Below are 26,459 nucleotides of genomic sequence, written 5' to 3'. Positions count from 1 at the left end.
TTTAGTGATCGTGATTAGAACCTCTAGCACAATATTAACTAGACAGGGCAGGAGTAGACATCCTCATCTTATGCCTGATCTCAGCAGGAATGCCTTTAGTCTTTGACCATTAAATATGATCTGTTCTGTGGGTTTTTCATAGATGCCTTTTGTTAGGCTGAGGGAGCTCCTACTGACTAATCTGTTGAGTGTTTTTATCTTGATAGGGTGTTGGATTTGTTAAATGCCCCTCCCCCTATTAAGATGATCACATGTTTTTTCTCCTTTATTCTATTGATATATATGTTAGCTGAGTCTTAGATGTTAAACCAACCTTGCACCCTAGGAATAAATCTCATTTGGTCATAATATATAATCCTTTTTTATATGTTGTTAGAATTGGTTTGGCAGGGCGCCTGGGTGGCTCAGTTGGTTAAGCAACTGCCTTCGGCTCAGGTCATGATCCTGGAGTCCCGGGATCGAGTCCCGCATCGGGCTCCCTGCTCAGCAGGGAGTCTGCTTCTCCCTCTGACCCTCTTCCCTCTCGTGCTCTCATTCTCTCTCTCTCAAATAAATAAATAAAATCTTTAAAAAAAAAAAAAAGAATTGGTTTGGCAGCATTTTGCTCAGGATTTTTGGGTCTGTAGTTTACTTTTCTTATGATGCCTTTTAAATAATTTGAGTCATTTATCTTTTAATGTGGCAATTCTAGCAAAATATTTTTTTAAAGATTTTTTATTTATTTATTTAATTGACAGAGAGAGGGAGAGACAGCGAGAGAGGGAACGCAAGAGGGGGAGTGGGAGAGGGAGAAGCAGGCTTCCCGCCGAGCAGGGAGCCTGATGCGGGCTCGATCCCAGGACCCTGGGATCATGACCTGAGCTGAAGGCAGTCGCTTAACCAACTGAGCCACCCAGGCGCCCCTCTAGCAAAATATTTTTAATGGAATGAAGGGTCATGGGACAATATTTCAGGAAAGCAGACTGACAAATATGAAAGCACTGAAGCAATAACTGGGAAGCTTTGAGTAGAGGCTTCGGCTTCACTGGAACCATGAACCAGAAGGACATAGAGCATTAATACGTGCCCCAAAGTGCCTAAAATCCAGTCATTTAAAAGACACAATTATCGTGTAAGTTTTCAGTAAGAAGAATGATATGACCAAAATAAAGTTTAAAATTTATGTGACACTGCTTTCAGTTTTATTTACTTTTAAATTTCATTTTTTCTTTATTTTTTTAAGCAAAGAAAAACTTACTTTTTTTTCAAGATTTTATTTTTAGGTAATCTCTACACCCAATGTGGGGCTTGAACTCACAACACCAAGATCAAGAATCGCATACTTCACCAACTGAGTCAGTCAGGTGCCCCTCAATTTTTTTTCTTTAAAAGGAGTTGTATAAGGGTGTGTGTGGGGGGCTAAATGCTTTATTTATGCCACAGCCTCTGCTTTTGCTTTATTCCCTCTAAAACACATTTTGAAATGTAAATCTCATTGTATAATTCTCTCATGTAAAATTTTTCAGAGTGTGGCCTTTGCCTACAATGTAGTGAATTTCAAGCCCATTAGCCTTGCTTAGAAGGCTTGTATGGCCTGGCTTAGCTGTCTAGCTAAATTTATCTGTCACTACTCTCACCAAGTTTAAGCCAGTCTGGGCTCTGAGTTGCTTGAATATACCAAGCTCTCATCCCTTACAAAGCTTCTCCTCCATGGCTCCCTCTCTTTCTAGTATGTTCTTCCTTCTGCCCACTGTATTTGGCTAACTTCCTCTCATCCCTCAGGCTCCACCTTAGATGCTGCATCTCCAGGAAGCTCCACTTAACCTCCAAAATCTAGGTTAGGTGCTCCTTCTGAGGTCTCAGAGCAACTGTCAGCCTTTGGTTATAGCACTTACCACCCTGTTTTACAACTGTTTACCTATCTGTTCCTTTGGGACACAGAGTTCTGTGAAAGGAACCATGTCTACCTCAGTGCCTAGCACAAGGACAGATACACAGGAGGTCCAAATAGATGTGTTCAATTAATAAGTGAATAAATACAAAGTTCATCATAATATGGTCCCATATCTCTCTAGCCTCATTTTCTGCCACTTGTTACCTACACCCAAACACACATACTTACACTACTTCAGCCATATGAAATTATGTGCAGTTCTTTGGACATATGGAGCTCTCTCATACCCATATCTGCCCTTGCAGTGGCTATTCCTTCGATACAGAATGCCTTACCTCACTTGAACACTTGGTGAACTATGAAATTCTTAACTTCAATTATCACATTCTTGGTGAAGTCTTCCCCAACTCCTCAACGTCTCTCCAAACTCAGGCAAGTTAGGTCTCTCAAGCTCTATATATCTATTTGTATAGCAACGGTCTTCTCAGTGATCTTACCAATTCCCAGTGCTTAGCATAGTGCTTAGTATATACAAAAACTTATGAAGAGTTTTCCGAACGCAGAAGGAAATAACAAACAGGCATACAGGGCGGAGGAGTCTGTAGGATACTGTAATGTAAGTGTGGAGTAGGGCTTAACCTTAGAAAATCTTTTGGAAAGGTCAATATCCCTTATTAATAGACTTAACATAGAGAGGATACGATATGAAGAGAAGAATAAACTGTGGGTGACCTGGGTTTACCAGGTCATAGAGGAGTGGGGAAATTGCAAAGGAGAAAATGGGCTTAACAGCTACCAATAGATGGTTAACAAATATTTATTGTGGATCATGATGTTTAGTTTTCTATTCTGATAAAGTATCTAGAAAAGACACTAGACAACGTGTTCTACACTGCCTAGTAAATGTATGGGAAGAATAAAATTAAGAAATAAACTTCTGTGCAGCAATAATACATTTTAAACTTAATAACTTCCTAGAAAGGATAAGTTTTACATAGGCATGTCCATATTCCATGACAAGAAAAGCACACATGTGCATATGTATATTTTGGTCCTCTTAAGTGTTTCATTAGAAGTGATCTTGTATACAGGGCAGAGTAGAGAGGACTGGGATAAAGACAAAGTAGAGCAGGAAGAAAATAAACTGCAAAATACCTGCATACAATACAGTCTCTATGAGATCTTTAATGTGGGTCCTGCTCGTCTCTGAAGCAAGAAGAGGCGATGTCCCATTGGGGGCTGGAACGACCAGTGGCCCAACTAAAAATGCGCATGCTCCACCAAGGTAACTGAGCATTGACGCAATGGCTGTGGCGGTGGCCCGTTCATCTGCAGAAAACCACGTCGTAGAGAGGAACGGGGCTGCATTCATTACCGTTGGACCTGCCAATCCATTTAACAACTGTCCTCCATGGATTAATCTGGAATTAAAAAAATTAGAAGGCTGTGAGGCAGCTGAAGCAGACATTTCTATATAAGAAAAAGTTAGCCAAACTGCAGTTTAACTCTGGCATTAAGGATACATGTCTGTAAAAAACAGGACACGTCGGCAACATAAAGCATGCGACTCCCCACGAGGGAGACCAAATGCAGTAATAGTTACCCCTTATTCATTTCGCAAATATTTACTGAAGCCTCTGATTTATGCCACATGCCACACTAAATACTCCAAATAACCTTGTTTCATTCGTTACAACAACCCTATGTGTTAGCTATTATTATCTTTATTTGTTGAGATGTTAAAGCCTCTGTATAGAAAGATTAAGGTACTTGCCCAAGTGCTAATGTGCAAAGCAGAGATTTGGACCCAGGTTGACTCCAAAATTCCTATTCTTTCTACTAGATTGCCAGTCATAAACAGACCTCGTAAGTGTCACCAGCCATTCAAATAACCTGATTGAGCTCAACGTGTCTTAAAATAAAGTGGTATTTTAAAAAGCACAATGGAATAGTATTCAGCCATAAAAAGAATGAAATCTTGCCATTTGCAATGACACGGATGGAGCTAGAGAGTATTATGCTAAGTGAAGTAAGTCAGAGAAAGACAAATACCATATGATTTCACTCATATGTGTAATTTAAGAAACAAATGAGCAAATGGCAAAAATAAAAAGGAGAGACAAACCAAGAAATAGACTCTCAGCTATAGAGAACAAACTGATGGTTACCAGAGGGGAGGCGGGTAGGGGGTGGGGGAAATATGTGATGGGGATTAAGGAGTGCACTTGTCATGATGAAAGAAATAATAATAAAATGATATAAAACATTTCATGCCTACTCTGTGCCAGGTGACAGGAATAAAAAAAAGAATAAAAAAACCCAAAAACCATCATTATAGTATCTTCTAACAGAAAAGGAAGTGGTTGAGGAATTGGAGGACTGGGGTTCTGGTCCAGCTCTGCAACTAATTAGTTGAATGGTTCTGGGCAATGTGTATTTGTGGGATTCCATTTCTTCTCCTGCAAAATGAGATTCCTCTAAATTCAGTATCTATCTATTGAGTATCTGTTAGGTTAAACTACCGTAATTACAGGAGCACCGCGTTCCTTCCAGTCCTAGTACTCTGGGGCTTTAATTGCAAGCGTTAGTGAAGAGTAGTTTCTTGCTTCCATTCCATTTGTTCTCTTGCTCATCTCTTCTCAGTATTCTATTTAGTACTCTATCCTGTTCCTTGCCAACCAAACCCTCCTCTCCCATTGCTCCCTCCACCCCCAACATACACATTCTCATTCAAGAGTAGCCTTGAAGGAGAAGAGAAGCTGAAAGTCCAAAAAGCATACCCAAGAAAGGGAGGCAAGTCAAACTCTCCTGCCTTGGAGGTAGAGGAAAGGGAAGGAACAGTATATGTGACATATATGGGATACTACTTTTTCCCCCATTTTGCTATTCAATCACCATGAGATCAAGTCTCCCCCCCCCTTTTTTAATAATTGCCACTTAAGAGACTTAGAAAAAGTTTTTTAAACAGGCATATGGGAAAGAGGTAGGGCCCTACCGTAGAGGCGTTAAGTGTGTGGGAAGTGAAATATGTGAATTAGGTCTGCTCAAATCTTTGTAAATGTTGGAAAACTTATTGTGAAGGCAAAAAGAGCTCCAAGAATCATTACTACTACTAAATTAAGACTGAAGACATTTCAAAATCTTCTTGTGAAAGGGGAACTATTTTCTAGATGACAAAAACAATTCAAACTGTTTATGAAACCAAATTCCTACTCCAAACACCAGTGGATCCCAAGCTATAACAGAGCAATTTCATCACAGAAATACTCTTCCAACAATTAGCATTGAGTGGTTTTATTCACGATTCATGATGGCCCAAGTGACAGTGCATGATGGCGCAAAGAGTAACTGCTTGATATTTAATACCTTTAATGAGGTGTTCCTGAAAGACTCATCTCATCTAGGAGGAGAAGGGCTGGAAGGAGTAAATTTTATTATGCCTAAAAATGTTAAGGGTAGAAAGCGAACACAGAAGAAACAAACTATCAACAAAACAAAACATGATAAAACATTATGAATCCTGAGAGGATTAAGGCACAAAACTCAAATCATTGCCGTGGCTTAACTATGTGTTACCTCTCAGTGGAATCATGAATAGATTTTTTTAAAAAGATTTTATTTATTTATTCATCAGAGAGAGAGAGAGAGAGAGAGCACAAGCAGGGGGAGAGGCAGGCAGAGGGAGAAACAGGCTTCCCACTGAGCAAGGAGCCTCATGTAGGACTCAATCCCAGCACCCCCGGGATCATGACCTGAGCTGATGGCAGATGATCAACCAACTGAGCCATCTAGGCATCCTGAATAGACTATTTTTTTAAGCAGCAAACATGAGTCACAGAACGTGTGAGCTTGTGATAAAAATAGTATCCAAAGCAGCTATGTCAGCACTAGGGACATTTCAGATAGGTTCTAAGTCCACAAGGTCACTGAATTTGGGGGGCCAACCTAAAACATGAATTACCATAGTGAAAAATCAGTTTGTGAATTAAAACATGCTGATTTGGGGCGCCTGGGTGCCTCAGTCGTTAAGTGTCTGCCTTCGGCTCAGGTCAGGGTCCCGGGGTCCTGGGATCCAGCCCCACATTGGGCTCCCTGCTCGGTGGGAAGCCTTCTTCTCCCTCCCCCAGTCCCCCTGCTTGTGTTCCCTCTCTCGCTGTGTCTCTATTAAATAAATAAAATCTTTAAAAAATAAAATAAAACATGCTGATTTGGTATTTAAAATTATTCTAATGATTATGTGCATTTTGCATTAAAAGTCATCATGCACAAACACATTCCTCACAAATGAACTCAGTAGGGGAACTGGACCCACAGGATCTTGGGGTTCCCCCCTGAATTCATGGGAAACCTGGCAGGGAAACCCAGTCTCTGCTCTTCCCAGCATCTTTATGTTTTCCAGAACATGGTCTTACTCTTTCTCATAACTTGTATTCTAGAGTCCCTCAGGGTGTGGCAGTTACTAATATTAACTTGTTATAAGAACTATTGTCCTGCAAAATCAAGATTTTCATGTTTGCCTGACCCTGTTTTCTGTTACCTACCATTAACTAATCCTATTTTATGAAATTAATTTGTAAAAATGTATTTAAAAATAAAATTCAGTTTTATATCTAAAATCTAGTTTTCCCATTTAATGATAATTCAAAATTAGAGATATGTTTTTCTCTGGGGAAAAAAAGGGCAGTCATAAGACTAAAATCATACAAATATTACAATAAACTCTTTACAATGACAATAAAGGAGATGAAATAATTATAAATTGTTCAATACAAGCTGTGTTGTTTAACTTATTCGACAAACATGTACTAAGTACAAGTATTGGGTAAGCATTGTGATAGGCATAAGTATATGGGAATATAAAATTAAAAAGCTAAAGTCCTTGCCCTTAGAGTCCTTAGGGGTAGTTGAAGCATCACCTATCAGCATGTACCAGGAATATAAAGAAAAATAAGGCAGTAATTAGTCCCACCCTAATGCCTGTGGGGCCGGTGATAAGAGTACTAATGGAGGACCTTGCATATCCTCCTTCTCTTCTGACCTCTGGCTCTGGTCTCCAAAATCATCACATGTATGCACGGGGACCTGAAGGTCTGACTCCAAGCTTTCCTGTCTTCCAAACATCTGCCCCTTGGCAACCCCTTGAGCCTGGGGAGTACACACCAGGGATGCGGTCCACTCTTAGACTGTTCTTAGGCCTGCAACAGATGGAGGTGAATGACTGCATATTGGGAAGGCATCCCTAACTCCGTAAACATGTAAAATAAGTGGCTGAATGTAGGTCAGAGGCTAAACAAAGAGGTCTGAGCTAAGAGATATACTGGGGTTAGGGACAAAAAAACACTTGAAAATAACAATATTTTTTTTATTTTTTATTGTTATGTTAATCACCATACATTACATCATTAGTTTTTGATGTAGTGTTCCATGATTCATTGTTTGTGTGTAACACCCAGTGCTCCAAGCAGAATGTGCCCTCTTTAATACCCATCGCCAGGCTAACCCCTCCCCCCACCCGAAAATAACAATATTTTTAAATAGAGGAAGAGGAGTCTAGAAAGACAACTGAGAAGGAGCAATTACAGAGGCAAAAATAAATAAATAAATAAATAAATAAATAAATAAATAAATGAGGAAAGACTGGTACCATATCAGAGAGAAGGGTTTTGAGAAGAGGAGAGTGAATGGTTGATCGTGTCAAGTCATTAGAAAGATCATTTGGTAACTAAAATGTAACCACTGGACTTGACAACAAAGAGGGCCATTCATGATCTGAGTGGAAGCAGTTTCAGTAGAATGCTGAAGATGAAGTTAAGACTTGTGAGGAAATGGAAATTTGGATTTAGAGTATACTAATAGTTAGAAACAGATCCTAAAACAAAAATTTAGGTATGTAAGATTGGCAATGTGACAAGAAAAAACACCCAGCCTAAACGAATTGTCTGGACCGAAAAGTCTGTTGCCTTCACATACTGAAAGTTAAATGCCACTCACTGTGATTGTCCTAATGCCTTCTTAGCACTGGAAAGAAGTTGGCTTTCAGAAATTAACACCCATTGATCTGGGCTGTCAAGAAGAGTGATTCACAATCTTCAGTAAAGGGAAGTAGATCCCCTAACTTAATGTCAATTTTTCTGCATCACCATTATATGCTTCAGTTTTGTTTTACAAGTAAAAAGTTCATTGCAGATAAGGAGCATGGCTTCTAAATTTGCCAGTGTCTCGAGAAGTTTGGATGCTCTCTAGTGACTAGAACACAGATTCAAGCACAGAGAAGTGGCGCTGCTGAAATATACAACTAACTTGCGCTATAAAATTCTGTTACCAACAAAACAAAAACTCTGTTACATAAACACATACATCAGTTCCATTTATAAATTTTATTTTATTTTTTTAAAGATTTTATTTATTTATTTATTTGAGAGAGAAAGAGAGAGAATGAGCAGAGGGGAGGAGCAGAGGCAGAGGGAGCAGCAGATTCCCCGCTGAGCAAGGAGCCTGAAACGGGGCTGGAGCCCGAAATGGGGCTCAGTCCTGGAACCTGGGGATCATGACCCAAGCCAAAGGCAGCCGCTTAACCGACTGAGCCACCCAGTTGCCCCCATTTATAAATTTTAAAAAGTCTAAATTCAGTGATACAAAAACCAAGGTGATTAATATTCTGGAAATAAAGCTTTAAACAAGCAAACAAACAAACAAGCAATCAAGCAAACACTAATGGTGGTCAAAGCATGGCCAGTGCTTTATTACCGTGTCAAGCGCAGTGGACCCCGGAAGGGTGGGCAGCAGTTAGGAATGGAGGCAGCCCCTGGGCAGTAAGCCCTGCAGCAGAAAGTGGACTCGCTAACTCAAGGGCTTTAACTCCTGCTTCACACCTGATGATGGCCCGTACACATTCACAGTTACGGGACTACAAATCTCGAACTTTGCAGGCCAAGCTGTGACAGATCTGCCAGGGGGCCGGTGTGCTGCCCTCTTTCTTCATCTCAGTCTCCTCTCGTTGCGTCCTTGATTTACTCCCTCTCCCCTTCTCCCTCTGGTCTTTCCCCCGTTTCCTTTTTTCCTCCTACTTAGCTGCTGCCTACATCTGTGTTTGTCCCATCCTCACAGGCCAGGTGGGGAAATGGGAGAGAGGGTAATCTCCTGGGCAGGCTGAGAGGCTATTAAAGACCTGGAGTTGCTCCCGAAGCAGCAGCGGCAGAACTAGATGGTAGAGCAGGAAGAGCAGGTGCGGCTCACTAGTGTCAGTACTGCTGGGGGTTTGCAGCCTTCCCGAGGCCTGGCAGGAGGAGGGGAGAGGAGGAAGGGGAGTGGACCCGATGGACTTACGGAAACTTCACAAAGTCCTGGCCTTGCCCTGTGCCCCTTCACCTTCAGTCCTCAGTTATTACCCCGCCTTGCCCCCACGGCTGAGGCCTCAGTGGCACGTGGTATGGCATTTTGACACAGGTGCATTCCATTTCATATCATTCAATATACAGCTTTTCAAACAAATGCCAATAGCTAAAGTTCAAACTGAAGATCTACAGTTCATGGTTTTCTAATGTACTTGACATTTTAGTTTGTATTTAATGATATTCTGGTATCCTAACCTTTTGCTTTCTGACATCCTGGAACAAATACCTATGATTCCTCAACTATTTTCTACTTGGAATATATGTTTTAGAATTAGAATTTTTATAGCTGGAAGTGTCTTCAAACCTCACCTAGATAACCCACCTCCGCATTTTATAGATATAAAAATTGAGTTCCAGAGAGGCTAATATGACATTTAAAATCACACTAATCACACTTACAATTTTATAACTTTCTTTTCTCCAAAAAACACGGGGGGTGGGAGGAGCTCCAAAGTCATATAACTAGCTAATGGCTAAGCCAGGACTGGAAATCAAAATCAAAGCTGATTTAATCAGTCTACAAATCTCTCTACTCTTCCAATATGGTCTCATACTGAAGGTTCTCTGTTAATAGTATAAATGAAAATCATTGACTGTTAAGATAACTCAAGGCTCTCAGATCCAAAGGCAATCAAGTATCTGGCATATTCTGATTCTGTGCATAGACCTACTTTAGAAACCTTTAGTTTATTATGACTAGCACTGGTGATAACATTAGAAAATTGGTTTAGAAACTTAGCAGATACTTCCTGTGAGTCCAGCATTCTTAAATTCTACGTATTTTTAATATGAAGTAATTTAGAATCCACAAAAATACTCACCTCTAAGATTCAATATGCCAATGGTTCACAAACTTTCTCACAATTCCTAATTATCCTGCAGCAGAATAAACTGGTATGTTACACCATTTCCTGGATATTGAAAATGGCAGAGTGCTAGAAATAGTTTTCCTTTATTTAGTCCAAGAAAATATATGGCAAAAAAAGGATCAGAGATGTTATGAATTAATTAGAGGGAAAAGGAAGTTAGGAAGGAAGAAACAGAGATGATAGTAGAAAGGAAGAAGCTTTTTAGGGACTGTTGGTATAGTCTGTTTTCTTTAAGAAACTCGATTTCACTTCTGTACCCTTTAATAATTGGGGCTAATTATGATTCGACTAGAAATATCTGCTGAATATCTACTATGGCCAAGGAACCTATAGCTAGACTATAAAGGGAATATAAAGATGAATATCTTGGCCCTAAATAAACTTAGAATAACATCAAGTACCAGTTACAGAAAGCACATAAAAAAACACAGTGAAGAGTACTAGATTAGGTATCAGAAAACTCAGTTTCTAGTCTGAGCTAAATTTATTAACCGTGTAATCTTTGGTGAATTGCTTATTCTTTTGCTGTTTCAATTTCTCCAAAGGTACTTTATCTCACAGGGTTTTTATTAAGGCCAAATGCAATCCTCTCTTGGCTAGGAAGAGGGGAAAAATAGATGTCTACCTCCCCCCATTTTGTCTCATAACTTTTTTCTTTCTGTAACTTTTATTTTGTCCTTAGTTTAAAAGTATATACACTCATAGTAGAAAAATGCATACAGAAAATATCCATAAATTCAATAACTCAATTAAGCAGCCCACACAACCCCTACTAATCTTTTTTTTCTTTCAGTTTTTTTCCCAATGCATCTCTCAATACCTAAACATAGGTAACTAGATACCATATTGTAAATACAGTTTTATCCACTAAATTATTTTAACTTTATAGCCTATCATAAGCATTTTCTCATTAAAGATTCTTTATAATCATAATTGTTATGGCTCCGTGAAAGTCTACTATAGAGATATACAAAAACTCATTTAACCATTTTCCTAATGTTTGCTGCTTATTTGCTAATATTAATAATGCTATGATAATCCTTGCATGTAAATATTTGCTACTTTCCAGATTACTTCTTTAGGGTCAAAGGATATGAACGTTTTAGGCCTTATGAAACCCACTCCCACATTGTTTTCAGAAGGATTTGTAGTAATTTCTATTCCCATCAGTAGTGATTGACAGTGCCTGTCTCACCAGCCCTGTCATTATTTAAAAAATATACACACACACGTGCACTCAAATAACCTGGGTGTTTAGTTTTCTATTGCTCTTATAACAAATTATCACAAAACCAAAGGCTTTAAAACAACACAAATGTATTATCTTACAGTTCCGTAAATCAGAAGCCCCCGGGGCTCATGGAGCCACAAAATGTCAGCATGGCTGTGCTCCTTTCTAGAGGCTCTAGAAGAATCCATGTCCTTGACTTTTTCTGGTTTCTAGTAGCCACCTGCAAGCCTGGTTCATGGCTCCCTTCCTGTCTTCAAAGCTGGCAAGAGAGATTTGAGTCCTGGCATGCTGCATCTCTCTAACTTCCTCTTCTGTTTCTCTTTTAAGGACTTTTGTGATTACACTGGGACCATCTGGATAAGCCAGGATAATCTCCCTAAGGTCCCTAAGGTCAGCTGATTAGCAAACTTAATTTCACCTGCAACCAAAGCTTTCTCTCACCATGTAATGTAACATATTCACAGGTTCCAGAGATTAGGACATGGCTATCCTTTGGGGATGGGAGCATTCTTCTGCCTACCACACTTGAGAAGGCCAAAAGGCATCTCCTTGTTTTAATTTGCATTTCTCTTTTGATTACTGGTCTTTTCTCCTATTGGTGTACTGCAATTTTTCTCTTTTTGAATGAATGTTTTATATATTTATCTACCTGAGTTTTAACTGGGCACATGGCTGCTGAGCTACACGTCCAGCCTCTCTTACAGACAGCATGGCCATGTGACTAAGTCTGTACAAGTGGAAGTGAGGACAGATGACATACACAACCTCTTAGACATCACTGAGCGATGTAGTCATTGCCCTGAATGTCCTACTTCCCCTTCCTGGGAGCTAGAATGAGAGTAGGATTATGAGCCAGCTTTGACCACTCGGACAAGGGCACCACCCTAGGGGATGTTAGAGCAACAACAGAAAAGAAACGTGGGTCCTTGGAGGGCCTCGTGGAACAGAGCTGCCTACAAGCAACCCACTATCTCCTAGGCTTTCTTCAGAGAAAAATAAACTTCTTTCTCATTGAGCCTGTGTATCTTTGGTATCTTTATTACAGAGCTTAGCCTATACCTTACTAATACATGGTCTGTCAATAAATGTGGACTTGCTGAATTATGAATTTAAAGGATGAAATCTGGGATCCAACATTTGTTATTTATGTCTACTATACCCAATTTTCCATTCACTTTCCTAAATTGCTTATATATTTTTGTATTATTTTATTTGTTATCTATCATTCTTGCAACACATATTTTTCCCAGTTTGCGTTTTAACTTCGATTTGAGCCTAAAGGTTCAAATGTTTATGGAGTCAAACCTATTGACCCTTCCCTTTGTGATGTCTTTCATTGTTTTTATGCTTGGAAAAAAGCAATCTCTTTAGTGGTAAGATTAATTTTCCCTTACATGGTCTCATTTTTAAATACATAGCTCATCACTCCATCTGGAATATATTTTGATGCATGTAAAGTAACCAAATAGGTAACTGATTTTCCCATATATTAGATAAACCTACTTAATAAAATATGATTTATTTACCAATCCAATCCTACTAATTTACAGGTTTTTAATTATATTAAATTATTGATGTCTACTTCTAGTCTATTTTGTTCCTATAATGATATTGTTCTACATAAAATGTTTTAATTGTTCTTTTTGGTATTAAGAGAAAAAACATCTAGAGCACATCTTTACTCAGAAGAAAAAAACAGAGATGTGCAATAGACTTTGAATGTACTCTTCATAACTTTCAACTCAGCCTATTCCGAAAATCCTATCAACATGTGTGATTATGATTATGTACAGTAGGGAAGGAGAGAGGTATGATCAGGGAGGGGCCCATGGGGAGTTCTAGAATTCTAAATTGGGTAATGAGTACATGACTGCCTGTTTTGTGATTATTTCCCTAAAGTGTACATATGTTTTTTATGTACTTTCTATATGTATATTATATTTAATCTAAAAAAAGTAAATAAAAACATTCATATAAGCTACTGTATGGCCCCTTGGAAGAAATGTCTCAGAAATAACTATATCCTAAAGACAACCAAAAGGGGGAAAAAGTATTTTCTACACCTTTCTACTCTCTTTTTTCACCCTGTGAATACTAATCAAGATAAGTTATCTTCCCTTACCAATCTTTCTCTTTCCCATATTACCACCAGGTAGAAACAGTTGTGAAACTTGACCCCTGGACATTTAAGAGTCAAATGAGGCCAAATAAAATGACTGAATAAAGGCTAAATCTTAATCTGTTTTAAGACATTAAATATATCATGTGATTATACTGCAGGATGGGCAAGTACAATGCAATTTGCTTAATCAGTTCCCATTTAAAGTGAGGATGCTAGTACTCAGGGCAATAGTTCTCCAACTTAAATGAGCATAAAATTAACTAAAGGAGCTTGTTAAAATTGTTGATTTTGGGGATTCATTCCAGAGACTACATGAGTGGGACTGCAGTGGGGCCCCTGGGATTCATATTTTTAATAAGTAGGTAGTGTGCAGATCATACTTTTAAAAAACACTGATCTAGGAAAATCTGAATCTTAATGTATTTTACAAAGAAGAGTCTTAGTGTTGAAATCTACCAAGAAGAGTCTTAGTGTTGAAATCTACCAACTGTTCACTTTTACATCAAAATCTTTATATTTCTATATTGGGGAAATCTGCATATAACCCTTCCTTGCCTTTTTTTTTTTTTCTTGTTCTTATTAATGAAACTCTAACATGATCATTTTAGTTTCACTTAACTTGTGCCTTCAGTCAAGAAGGTAATATACGCACATGGTAAAAATATTCCCAAGAGTAGGAAAGAGTACAAAATAAAAAGTAAATCTCCTTTCCACTCCAGACTTCTAGTTCCCCAGACCTCCTCCTTAGAAACAACTAATGGTAATGGTTTCTTTCAGAAACAGTCCTTGCCATATAATCACACATACATATATCCCTACTTTTTTTCTAAATGGGAACATTTTAAACATAACATGTTACATAATACATAAACTGCCTTTTTATAAAACTGGACAATATATCTTGGAGATATTTCCATTCAGCACATACAGAACTTTTACTTCCTTTTCACAGCTGCATACTATTTCACAATATACTTTACCATAACCAGTCCTTTGTTGAAGACACTGACCTTCTTTTTTTAAGATTTATTTATTTATTTGAGAGAGAGAAAGAGAGAATGTGAGTAGGGGGAAAGGAGAGAGAATATTCAAGCCGACTCCCCGCTGAGCACGGAGCCTGCCACAGGACTCTGTCTCATGACCCTGAGATCGTGACCTGAGCCAAAATCAAGAGCTGGATGCTTGGGGTGCCTGGGTGGTTCAGTCGGTTAAACGGCTGCTTTCAGCTCATGTCATGATCCCAGGGTCCTGGGAACAGGCCCCACGTTGGGCTTCCTGCTCAGCAGGGAGTCTGCTTCTCCCTCTCTCTGCTGCTCTCCCTGCTTGTGCGTTCTCTCGCTCACTCTCTCTCTCTCAAATAAATAAATAAAATCTTAAAAAAAAAAAGTCAAATGCTCAACCAACTGAGCCACCCAGGCATCCTGAAGATACTGGCCTTCTGACAGTAGCCTTTGACTATTACAAGCAAAGCTGCACAAACATGGTTATCCCTGCAAACTGGTAGAACTTCATATGTGGGCTAATTTTCTAGAAGTGCAAATACTGGGTTAAAGGACACTGCATTTTGAATCTAATAAATACTGCCAAAATGCCCTCCAAATAGGAATGCCCCAAACTACTCACACATCAGCAGGGCCCATTTTTCCTACCCCAACCAACATATAATGTTATCACACTTTTTCATCTTTGCCAATAAGCAGACATCTACACATCTACATGCTGTTTTTAATTTTCATTTCTTTAATTATAACAGAAAGTTGAGCATCTTTCCCTAAGTTTATGTCATATGTATTTTAATTTCTGTAATTACTTGCTCATATCTGTCACTCATTTACCTAAGTTGTTATCTTTTTTTATTGATTTGAAGAAATTCTTTTCAACTATGGAAATTACCCATTTGTTTTATTGCTGCACATATCTCCCAGCTTTTAACTTGTCTTTTGACTTTGTTTTACAGTACAGTTAATCATGCAGATATTCTAAATTTTTTTTTAAAAGATTTTATTTATTTATTTGACAGAGAGATCACAAGTAGGGGGAGCAGCAGAGGGAGAGGGAGAAGCAGGCTCCTTGCTGAGCAGGGAGCCTGATGCAGGGCTTGATCCCACGACCCCAGGATCGTGACCTGAGCTGAAGGCAAGGATGCTTAACCAACTGAGCCACCCAGTGCCCCGATATTCTAAATTTTTATGTACTCAAATGTATGAAGCCTTTCTTCTATGGCTTCTGGGACTTATGTTTTAGTAGGAAGGTCTTCCTCATTCTCAGATTATTGAAAAATAGCCTCATTATCTAAGACTTTTATGGTTCATTCTTTACATTTAAATTTTTGACCCAACTGGAATTTACTTAAGTGGTAAGACAGAGATTAAAGGTTTTTCTTCATTTTTTTGTCCCCAGATAGTTAAGCAATTATCATAAAACCATGTATTAAACAATCTTTTCTGGTATGGTCATTTTATTTATTTTTTAATTAATTAATTAAAAAGATTTTTATTTCAGTAATCTCTATACCCAACGTGGGGCTCAAACCCACAACCAAGATGAAGAGTCACACGCTCCAATGACTGCACCAGCCAGGCGCCCCTGGTATGGTCATTTTAAATGTAATTTTGCCAGCTACAAGCATTTCAGAATAGAATATATTTCTTAAAAAAAAAAAATCTATGTTTACTAGAACCAATCTATTTAACTAACACACAGTAGTAAATGTTATTTATTATTTATATTAATGAAAACTACACTGAATTAGAAGATAACATGGCATGTGTTACAGGAATCACTGGATACACCTACAATTAAAAGCACATATAACTTACTGTAAGTTCACCTTCCGGAAATCTTTAAATTGTTTACTGGGCATGCAGTATCATATTTCATGCTACAATGTAACATGATCCAGTGCTATACAGCAATGCCATTTATAATTTTTTTGGTATGATTTGCTTCCCGATCACAGAAGAAATGCTTTAAAGTTCATTATTCTGGGGCACCTGGGTGGTTCAGTCATTAAGTGTCTGCCTTCAGCTCAGGTCATGATCCCAGGGTCCCGGGATCGAGCCCCGCATCGGGCTCCCTGCTCGGCAGGAAGCCTGCTTCTCCCTCTCCCACTCCCCCTGCTTGTGTTCCCTCTCTTGCTGCCTCTCTCTCTGTCAAATAAATAAATAAAATCTTAAAAAAAATTTAAAAGAAAAAATAAAGTTCATTCTAAGTTCCTCATTTATCTATGATGTAGAAAAATAGAAGTAGAAAAATAATTTTCCTGGATTTTTACTGGAACTATGCAGGTAAAAGAAATACTGATACCATGCAGTGATAGAACACTATTAGGAAGGTGGTGAGAAGAGTCTTGGTTGAGGAAAGAACTTGTCAGAAGCTGCTTTTCTCATGTCTGGAGACTTACGGAAGCTAAGATACAGGAAGCCAAGGGTGCAGGGACATTATTCCAGAAGGCTGGGTCTGAGGTTCAAAAAGCTTCAAGTAAAACAGGGGCACAAAAACACAGATGGCCAAATACTTGTTTCAACGCTGGCCAAATGGATGTTACAAGTCTTTACCCTTTCCTGCTGAGCATCAGACGGCGATGGAAGCTTAAAAGTGGTGATCTAGGGGCGTCTGGGTGGCTCAGTCATTGGGCGTCTGCCTTTGGCTCAGGTCATGATCCCAGGGTCCTGGGATCGAGCCCCGCATCAGGCTCCCTGCTCGGCGGAAGCCTGCTTCTCCCTCTCCCACTCCCCCTGTGTTCCCTCTCTCGCTATCTCTCTCTCTGTCAAATAAATAAAATCTTAAAAAAAAAAGTGGTGATCTACTGAACCTACTAGTCAAAAACACATATTCTAATTGTAGCATTTTCATTTTAACAGCTGCATAAGCACTGTTAATACTACTGCTTAAAAGAAATACTGTATGGACATAAAACAAAGTCTCATTTTAAGGGGATAATATTCCTACATTCTTTATAGATGAATGCATGAGGATTGAAAATTCAATTTATGCCCTCTTTTTATCAAAGATTCAATCTCTCTGAACTCTTTCAGTAATTCTCTTTCATCTCCTCCTATCTTTGTTTACATTTCTTTACGAGCTCTAATTTTTTCCCATATCACCTTCTTCACCAAGACAGAGAGTCAATTCTTTATTACTGTTAGAGCTTTATATCTGGAAAGGATATAAAGGGAAATAAGACTAGAGAGAACAGTATGGATGGCTCAAAACAGAAGAAAAGCTAATAAAAATATTAGTGGGCTTTTTAAAAGAATGCATTATTAAAGTTAAGCTTACTGAAATTTGTATTTAAAAACTGTGGATGCCATATGTTTGAAAAATTAAGAACATCTCAAACACAATAATGAAACTCATCTGTTAAGACCTCACTCAAAGGGATAGGAAATGAAGACTAGCTTTCCACAGAGACCCATCATCTCTCACTTGGTTTATTGCACTGGCTCCCCAACTGGTCTTCTTACTCCTGCCCTTGACCTCCAGCTTCAGTTCTCAACAAAGCAGCTTGTGACCAGGGTTCTCCTCAGCTCAAAAATCACCAATGGTTTCCTAGCTCAGAAAAAGCTAAGGTCCTTAAGGATCTTGTCTCACACTCCCACCACCACCCCATAACCATGCTGATCTCATTTCCTATCACTCTTCCCTCGAAGCCTCTCCTGTCTCACTTGGCTCCAGGCACATCAATCTCCCTGCCAGGAGAGCTCTTCCCTTCCAGCACTTTACATTTGCTGTTCTGCCCGGAATGCTTGGTCCCCAGATAATGCATGGTCCATTCCTTTGGGTTCTTACCCCCAAAAGTTATCTTCCCAGTAAGGTTTTTTTGTTTGTTTTTTGTTTTCCTGGGCCATTCTTTCTGAAATTTCACCATCCTTCCCCTGACATTTCAGATCTTTCTTTCCTATTTTATTTTTTCTCCATAACAGATACTACATATTTTATTTATTTATCTGGTTTATTGCTAGTCTCCCCAACCAGAATGTAAACTCCAAGAGGCAAGGATTTGTCTTTGGTGTTCTCTGCTGTGTTTCTCATGTCCAGAAGAGAGCGTGGCACACAGTAGGAGCTCAGTGAATTTTGTTGAGTAGGTGAACTGATAAATGAATAAATAAATAAAAAATGATTCCAGTTTGGGCTCTCACTTCTTTCCTGGTCTCCTCCCAGCTATCTCTACCTTCTGTAATCAATCCTACATACCTCAAATCAGTAGTTTACCCAACACAGGTCAGATCCTATTGCTGCTCTAAGCCACAAGAACTAAGTGGCTCACAACTGCCCACTAAGGAAAACACAATTCTACAGGATGGCATCAAGATCCCTCATAATCTGGATAACCTTTTCTAAACTCATCTATTTATATCCCATTTTTATACCTTAACCTGTAGACAAGTATCTCCCAAACTTGAATAATTTATGGGTCCTTTTTTTTTTTAAGATTTTATTTATTTGACAGAGAGAGAGACAGAGAGTGAACAAGCAAGTAGAGCAGCAGAGGGAGAGGGAGAAGCAGGCTCTGACCTGAGCCGAAGGCAGACCCTTAACCTACTGAGCCACCCAGGCACCCCTATGGGTCTTTTTTAAAGAGGAAAAATTTTTCAATGACCTTCAGGATCACATCCAAGGACCCCAGTTTGAGAAACACTAATTTAAGAAAATGACATTCCAGTCAATAAAAATGTCTTTTAATTACAGATTATTACTGGTAAAATAATTTTAGTAATATTCTAACCAAAAGGAAAACAAAACTTTAAAATCTTCATATACCTTGTACCCTCTGAGAATAAATCCATAGACCCCGGTGCAGAAATGCTGCTGTACACAAATGAAATTACCTAACCATCCCAGACGAGGCCTATGCTTACCTGCCTATATGCCTTTGTTCCTGTTACTCCTCTACTCTGGAATATTTTTTGGTAACTACAGTTATCAAATCCCAGTTCTACTCATCCTTCAATGCCTACTTTAATTATCACCTCCTTCATCAACTCTTTTTGATACCCTCAGCCGAAACTTCTCTCAGTGTCTCAGGACAGTTTTATACCCCTTCTGTTGCATTAGCTACATTACTCTTCCTTACGTTATACCATTATTTTCCTGTGGTTATTATCGCTCCTAGATAGCATGAAGATTAACTTGTTCTTTTTTTATTTACACAAAAACTAGTATAGTCATGTTCCATATGACAATTAATGTCTACTGAATTAATCATTATGTAGGGAAAAAAATAAATGCTAATTTAACTATGACCCTCTACTGATCCTCTTAAAAATGGAACCGTTTAGGGGTGCCTGGGTGGCTCAGGCAGTTGAGCATCTGCCTTCAGCTCAGGTCATGATCCCAAGGTCCTGGGATCGAGCCCCACATCAGGCTACCTGCTCCTCCCTCTCCCCTGTTTGTGTATGCTCTCTCTCTCTCAAATAAATAAAATCTTTAAAAAAAAATATTTAAAAAAATGGAACCATTTACTAAAAGCTTATAACCAAACATATTTAATATATTCATAACAAAAGAAGAAAAATGTGGGAAAAAATTTTAAGTTATTTATAGAATTTACCTTCTTTTAAGCATTAAGTCTGATACAGGTATGCATCTTAGACCAGTTCCCAAAACCATAAGGAAGGATGTCAGAAGCACAGTTACCCGAAGACCTAGGAGGAAACAAAAAAAATCTGGGTTATTTTTTACATTCTTTTCATGTAAGTCCAGTGTTAAGAGCAAAGATTTTTTTACTCAATCACAGTGATATTATATTCCAGTATTTTAGTTTTTTGCTAAAACTCCACACATGGGGGAAAAAAAACTCTCCATGCTGTAAACGAAAGGATTCTAACTTTAATAGAAAACTTGAATGATCACATCAAAGAAGAAGTTCCATTAGGTCGAGTTTTTCAAAATGAATGGCTACAATGTTTTATTCATATATAACAGTAAAAAATATAGAAGATAATTTTAAAGAACTAGCTATTTTTGTTTTATACTTCCATTATAAAATTTCCAGTTTTCAAATGCAAGCTGCAGAAACTCTAAACTGCCCCTAAAAAGTTTTTTAATGTAGATAGATCATGGCTTTAAATTTTCTTGAAAAATGACAACTGGCCAATTATGTATTGTATCTAATCAGCAGGACAAACTAATGCTTGTTATATGAGGTAGTCCTTTAGAACCCTTGACTGTGAACACAACAATGGTCTTTTTATTTTTCTTGACTTACCAGATGGTTTTCAATTTATAGAATGATACCATTTAAAAAAAAAGGCATGGCTTAGGACTTTATAATATGGATCAAACAGCTTTTCCCTTTCTATCCCAAATATAATCAATTATTTTAAAAATGTGTGCCAATAGTCAGTCACATGGATAACAAGGTAAAAGAGAATATAAAAATATTAAAATAAGGTAATCAAAAATAGACACAATATTCTAGGTATGGCAGAGTAGTTTAATGGGATTATAAATTCCTACTGCTGGAATGCTGCACTTCTGTTACTACTAAACCAATACCACCTGTTTGTGGCAGCCACATCACACAGGTGGCTCATACTGAGCATGTGGCAAAAATGGCAACATTTTTTCCAATTTCTCCCAAATTCAAAGCCTCCCGGAAACCATTTCACAGTGAATAGACTGAATGCAAATTTTTAAATCTAAGTTTTTCTTTTTTTCCCGGGGCTTTCTTTTTTTTGACAGAAGGGAATAGTTAAGTATTTTAGTTTTCAAAGGGCTTTTCTGCTTGAAGGTGTCAAAAACAAGACAACAGGCCCAAAATGGAGTTGCTCATGCTAAGCCTCATGTCACCAAACTGCCCTGACTTAATTTCAGTTTTGGTTCTCCCAGAAATGGAACACTAATCTAATCAATCAGTGCTAGTGAGGTAATCTGCCTGACAGACCCCCTCCTGTCCCCTAAAGGAAAATGACCTTGCCACAAGCAATCCACTTTTGGCTAGTATAACTTCCTTGTTCCTGCTCCCTTCTGCCTGTAAAAGTCTTTCATTTTGCACAGCCCTTGGAACTCCTTTCTATATGCTAGATGAGATCCTGCCTGATTCATGAATCGCTGAATAGAGCCAGTAAGATCTTTAAATTTACTCAGCTGAATTTTGCTTCTTAACCAAGGAAATTGAAAGTCAACAAAACTATAATTATGCAGATTAAACTTAGCAAGGAAAATAAACTTGAGATCTGGATCAGGCACACACATGCCACATTGAAGATAATTTGTGATATGAACTGAGTTAGCTTTATAATATTCTTATATGATTTGAATATGATTAATACAATTTGGCAGAAGGAATATCATAGAAAATTGTGCTTCCCAGTAAGAAGTAATGCATACATACTGCTCATTTACTGCTTCTACTAACAGAATGCAAATTTTAAACCCATATTATAGCCATGGGAAATAGAGTGTAATTAATAAAAAGTACATTCACGATCATAAATATGCTAAACTTGCAAAGTGTTGTTCTTATAAGGTTTATATATGGGGTGTCTTATGAGACACTGATTAAAATGTTAGATTTGGGACTGTAAGGCTTTACCTTCTACATGATATTTATTTTTTTCCTAAGTATTTGGTTTGTAATTAAGGTAAGCAGCCACCAACTAAGCAGTGAGGTGTTGTTTATGACCATATAGTCCAAATAACCCAGTTTCCTATTATTACTGCTAAAGGCTGGCACACTTTTCTACTCAATTATAGTTTTTATCAAATAAATGATAATATAACAGCTAAATATATACATTTCATAATAAAGAAGTTGTGAAAAGCTGATTATTTAAAGCAACCTCACAGGTACAGCTTGTAGCTTTCTTGCTTATTTTTAGTCGTTGCCAAGTATTACTTAATCCACCCCAGATGATGCTCAATTCTGAATAAAATGTTTTCTTTAACTCATTTGAATCTCGACAAGGCAGGACTCTATAATTTCATGTAATCAAAATAACATCAACTGGCTTTGGGAAGAAGAGGTATGAGGACTCCAGGAAAATAAGCCTATGAGACATCTAGTACTTTTATGTAAATAAACAGATCCCAAGTGATTACAGTACTAGGATGTGAGTGCAAAAACCATCTGATGAAAGGTATTAGAACAATTTCAGAAAACCAAATATGATTAAAAATAAAAATAAATTCTATTCAAACATGGCACAGACACTGCAGGAAGCTTCCTTCCCATGGATGACATCACTCCTTTTGCTGGGAACATATTTGGTACAGGAATGGCATCTCTACAACAGGTGTGCCTAAAAAATCAGGATGCAAAGTTAATTGGAACACACACACACATTCATAGTGGATGCATGGGAAATTAATTATAGTCATAAAGTTCATCTGGTAAGACTGTTTGTTCTCAGGCTCCATACTTCCATCAACTGGAGAGAAGATGAGCTCTGTTTGTTCTTGGTGGGAGACCTCCAGTCTCCCTATCCCCAAAAGCCACAGTCTTGCCACCCCAAACTGCTTTGGAGACCACCAGGAACCATCATATTGTGCCTGTTTTTTTTCTGTCTACGTCAGCCTTGGGAGATCCAAGATTCACAGGTCATCCCCATACAAATCTGGCTTCATATATCCCCTAATCTGAACTCATCTCTACAGCTTCCCCAACTCCTGAAACCCTTCCACTGTGCCTGCTGGAGGGCTCACAATCAGGGAATCCGTGGAATCCCTACATTCTGAAGCCCTTCTCCAAATGTTCTCTTTACCTTCCTAATCCCACCCAAACCTCTCCCCCCTGACACTGCTCCCCCAATACTTCCAGATCACTGTCACTCTCTCCACCCTAAGGTTCCTCGGTCTCTTTTCTCAATGCTTTTAAGATTCTCTCTGGTTTTAAGCAATATGGTTATGATGTGCTTCAGTGTAGTTTTCTTCATGTTTCTTCTGCTAGGATTCTTGTCTTAGAGTTGTGGGTTTATAGATACAGAATTTTTCTGCCATTATTTCTTCAATTTGGGGGGCCCTCCCTCATCTTACTCTATGCCTTTCCCTTACTTTTCTCTTCTCCTTCTGCATCCTTAATTACATGTATATTAGGTCACTTAAAACTCCCACAGCTCACTGATGCTGGTGGAGTTTTTGTTTGTTTCTTTTTAGTCTTTTTTGCCCCCCTCTCTTCCATTTTGGATAGTATTTATTGCATTCTTCAAGTTCACTAATCTTGTCTTCTGCAATGTCTAATCTGCTATTAAATCCTGTCCTATTCCTATACACTTTTTTTTTTTTTTGGTCAGATTGCATTTATTTATAGAAATTTAATGTTGGTCTTTTTATGTTTCCTGTGTCTCTCCTTAACATGTCATGCCTTCTTCTATCTTCCTGAACATATATAGAATATTTAAAGTAGCTGTTTTGATGTTCCTGTCTAATTTATCATTTGTGCCATCTGGGGATCTGTTTCTATTCACTGTTTTTTCTCCTCTTTATCGGTCGTATTTTCCTGCTTCTTTGCATGCTTGGTAAATTTTTATTTTGATGTCAGGAATTCCAAATTTTACCTTGTTGGATGATGGATTTTTTTTTTTTGCATTTCTTTAAATGTTTGTGAACAATATTGTGAGATACAGCTGAGTTATTTTTGATCTTTCTGAGGCATACTTTTAAGCTTTATTAGGTGAAACCAAAGCATTCTTTAGCCTAGGGTTCTTTTGTCTTTACTACTGAGGCAATGCCCCTATGAGTTTTCAACTCAACCTCTTCTGTATTTTGAGGTTTTCCCTTTCTGACCTTGGGAATGTGAACTATTCCTAGCTTTGTGTGAACGTTGGGAATTGTTCTGCCTGTTCTTTTTTTGCTGCTCCTTTTTCCAGCATTTCGTAGTTTCCTCACATGTATCTGCTGATCGGTTATCAGCTGAAGACTGATCTGTAGAAACTCCCTGTAGATCTAGAACTTTCTGTAAAGCTCTTTTCGTCTCTGGTACTCCACCCTAAGAATTCTAGCTAAGTCGGTCTCTTGGCAATTCTCAATTGTCTCCTCAACCTAGGGAAACTGCAGCACTCAGTCTGGGCTCCCCATCTCTACAGTGATACCTGGAAATTCCTTCATAGTGTTCATAGGGATCACCACCCTGCCCTGCGTGTTGTCCAATGTCTGAAAACACTGTTTCACCTTATACTTTAATTTTTTGTTTTTTGTTGAAAATGGAAGGATAAATCCAGTTCCTACTATTCCATCATGGCCAGAACAGCTTTTGATCTAATTATATTTAATTCTAATACTCAAAACTCCTTGCTGCAGTTGTCTAGAAACTACCACACACCTGTCTCCAAAGCATTCACCCTCACCGTTTACAAATATCTTGGCTCATTATTTCTCCTTATGACAATACTTTTTCATAAATCTGGTGATTTCAAGATTCACTAGATGATCATTTCAATATCCCTGCCTCTCAGTCCCGACTTCTTATTCCATGATCACGTCCTCTACCCTACACCTCAGTAGTCTTTTCTCTTGTTTATACTCTGATCTAATTTTTACTATGATTGCATCCATAATATAACTCAATTTCAAGCATTCCATTCTTCAACCATGACCTCCTCTCTTTCTCTCTTGCCTTGCTTTATATTCCTCCATAGCATTTATCACCATCTGACATACTAAATATTTAATTTTGTTCGTTGCCTAGATCTCATTAGAATATAGGCTCTGTGCAGTCTATCTTCTCAGTACTTAGCACACATTTAGGTACTATCTCCTTGAAACTTTCTTCACTTGGCTTCTAGGGTTCACTTGCTCTTGGCTCTCCTATTATCTCACTAGCTAGTCCTGTTTTGTCTCTGCTGAAAAATGAAAAGGGGTAAGAGGGTACAAAACCCATCTTAGGGAGATAACCAGTCTTCTATGATAAGCTGGCTGAGGCAGCAGGAAGGCCAGAGAACTATTTACCCTCTAGGGAGCAAGATATTTTAGTACCCAATAATGCCGGTACTTACTTTCCATGTATGTAGATAGGACATCTGCAGCAGGACAGCCAACATATGAAAGTATATTAGCTTTCTCCTACTAAAAAGGAAAACCACATCCTAAAAGAGAATTTTTACATTTATTTTTTATTGTTTCAACCAATGGCGAATATAAAATTGAATTCCCCATGTGGTTACAGGAACTGTTGAAAGAATTCCTAAAGTAACTTATTTTATAAAGTGAATAGGTAGTTCTGAATTTATCTAGCCACAGATAGTTCATACAATTGTAATAAAAAAGGTAAAAATTAACATTCTTCTACCATAAAAACAAGGTTGGTTAAATTTAGAAAATAATATTGAAAAATGCTCCTGACAAAAATATAAATAAAAAGAAACAACAAAATAACATTTTCCCCTAAATTTAGCCAACCTTGTAAGGAATGACAGAGGAATTGTCACAGATTGGAGGAAATTAAGGAGAAATCATAACTAAGTGCAATTTGGAGCCCTAGACTGAATCCCGGAACAGAAAAAAAAAAAGACTTTAGTGGAAAAACTGATGAAATCCAAATACAATCTATAATTCAGTTTAAAAGCAAGCAAACAAACAAACAAAAAAAAAACAAAGAAAGAAAACCTCCATTCAGGGGGCGCCTGGGTGGCTCAGTTAGCCGGCTGCCTTGGGCTCAGGTCATGATCCCAGGGTTCTGGGATGAAGCCAGCATGGAGTCTGCTTCTCCCTCTCCCTCTCCCCCTGCTCATGCTCTCTCTCTTGTTCTCTGTCTCACTCTGTCTCAAGCAAATAAATAAATAATCTTTAAAAAAATTAAAAAAAAAAGAAAAGAAAACCTCCATTCAGTACAAGAAAGCTTTCCTCAGCATCTAGCACACATCCTCTGCAAAAGTACCTGCTCTATCTGGAAGTTCTATGCCAGTCAAGACACACCTTCCAGGGCTGGACAGCTTTTTGTTCTTAGAAGGTTCTTCCTTTACTGCTTTGAGTTATATCCTTTTGTAGCTTCCACTCAATTTAGTTCTTCCTTCTAAAACTACACACAGTA

General features: G+C 38.2%; 1 protein-coding gene across 1 annotated transcript in view; it reads right to left on the bottom strand.

Annotated features, from left to right (window-relative positions):
- Positions 1–26,459, bottom strand: part of SLC49A4 (solute carrier family 49 member 4) — a 67,426-nt gene that overhangs the window by 39,344 nt on the left and 1,623 nt on the right. The window contains exons 2-3 of the mRNA XM_025875311.2: positions 20,043–20,136; positions 3,029–3,294 (exon numbers count right to left, since the gene is read on the bottom strand). Of these exons, the coding sequence (XP_025731096.1) occupies positions 3,029–3,294; positions 20,043–20,136 (360 nt within the window). The remainder of the gene's footprint in view (positions 1–3,028; positions 3,295–20,042; positions 20,137–26,459) is intronic.

The sequence above is a fragment of the Callorhinus ursinus genome, unplaced genomic scaffold (assembly GCF_003265705.2).
Source record: "Callorhinus ursinus isolate GAN/ISIS: 27379988/994484 unplaced genomic scaffold, GSC_fseal_2.0 scaffold1, whole genome shotgun sequence".
Taxonomy (NCBI): Eukaryota; Metazoa; Chordata; class Mammalia; order Carnivora; family Otariidae; genus Callorhinus; species Callorhinus ursinus.
Note: the sequence above shows the minus strand (reverse complement) of the source record. Positions and strands in the feature narration are given on the sequence as shown.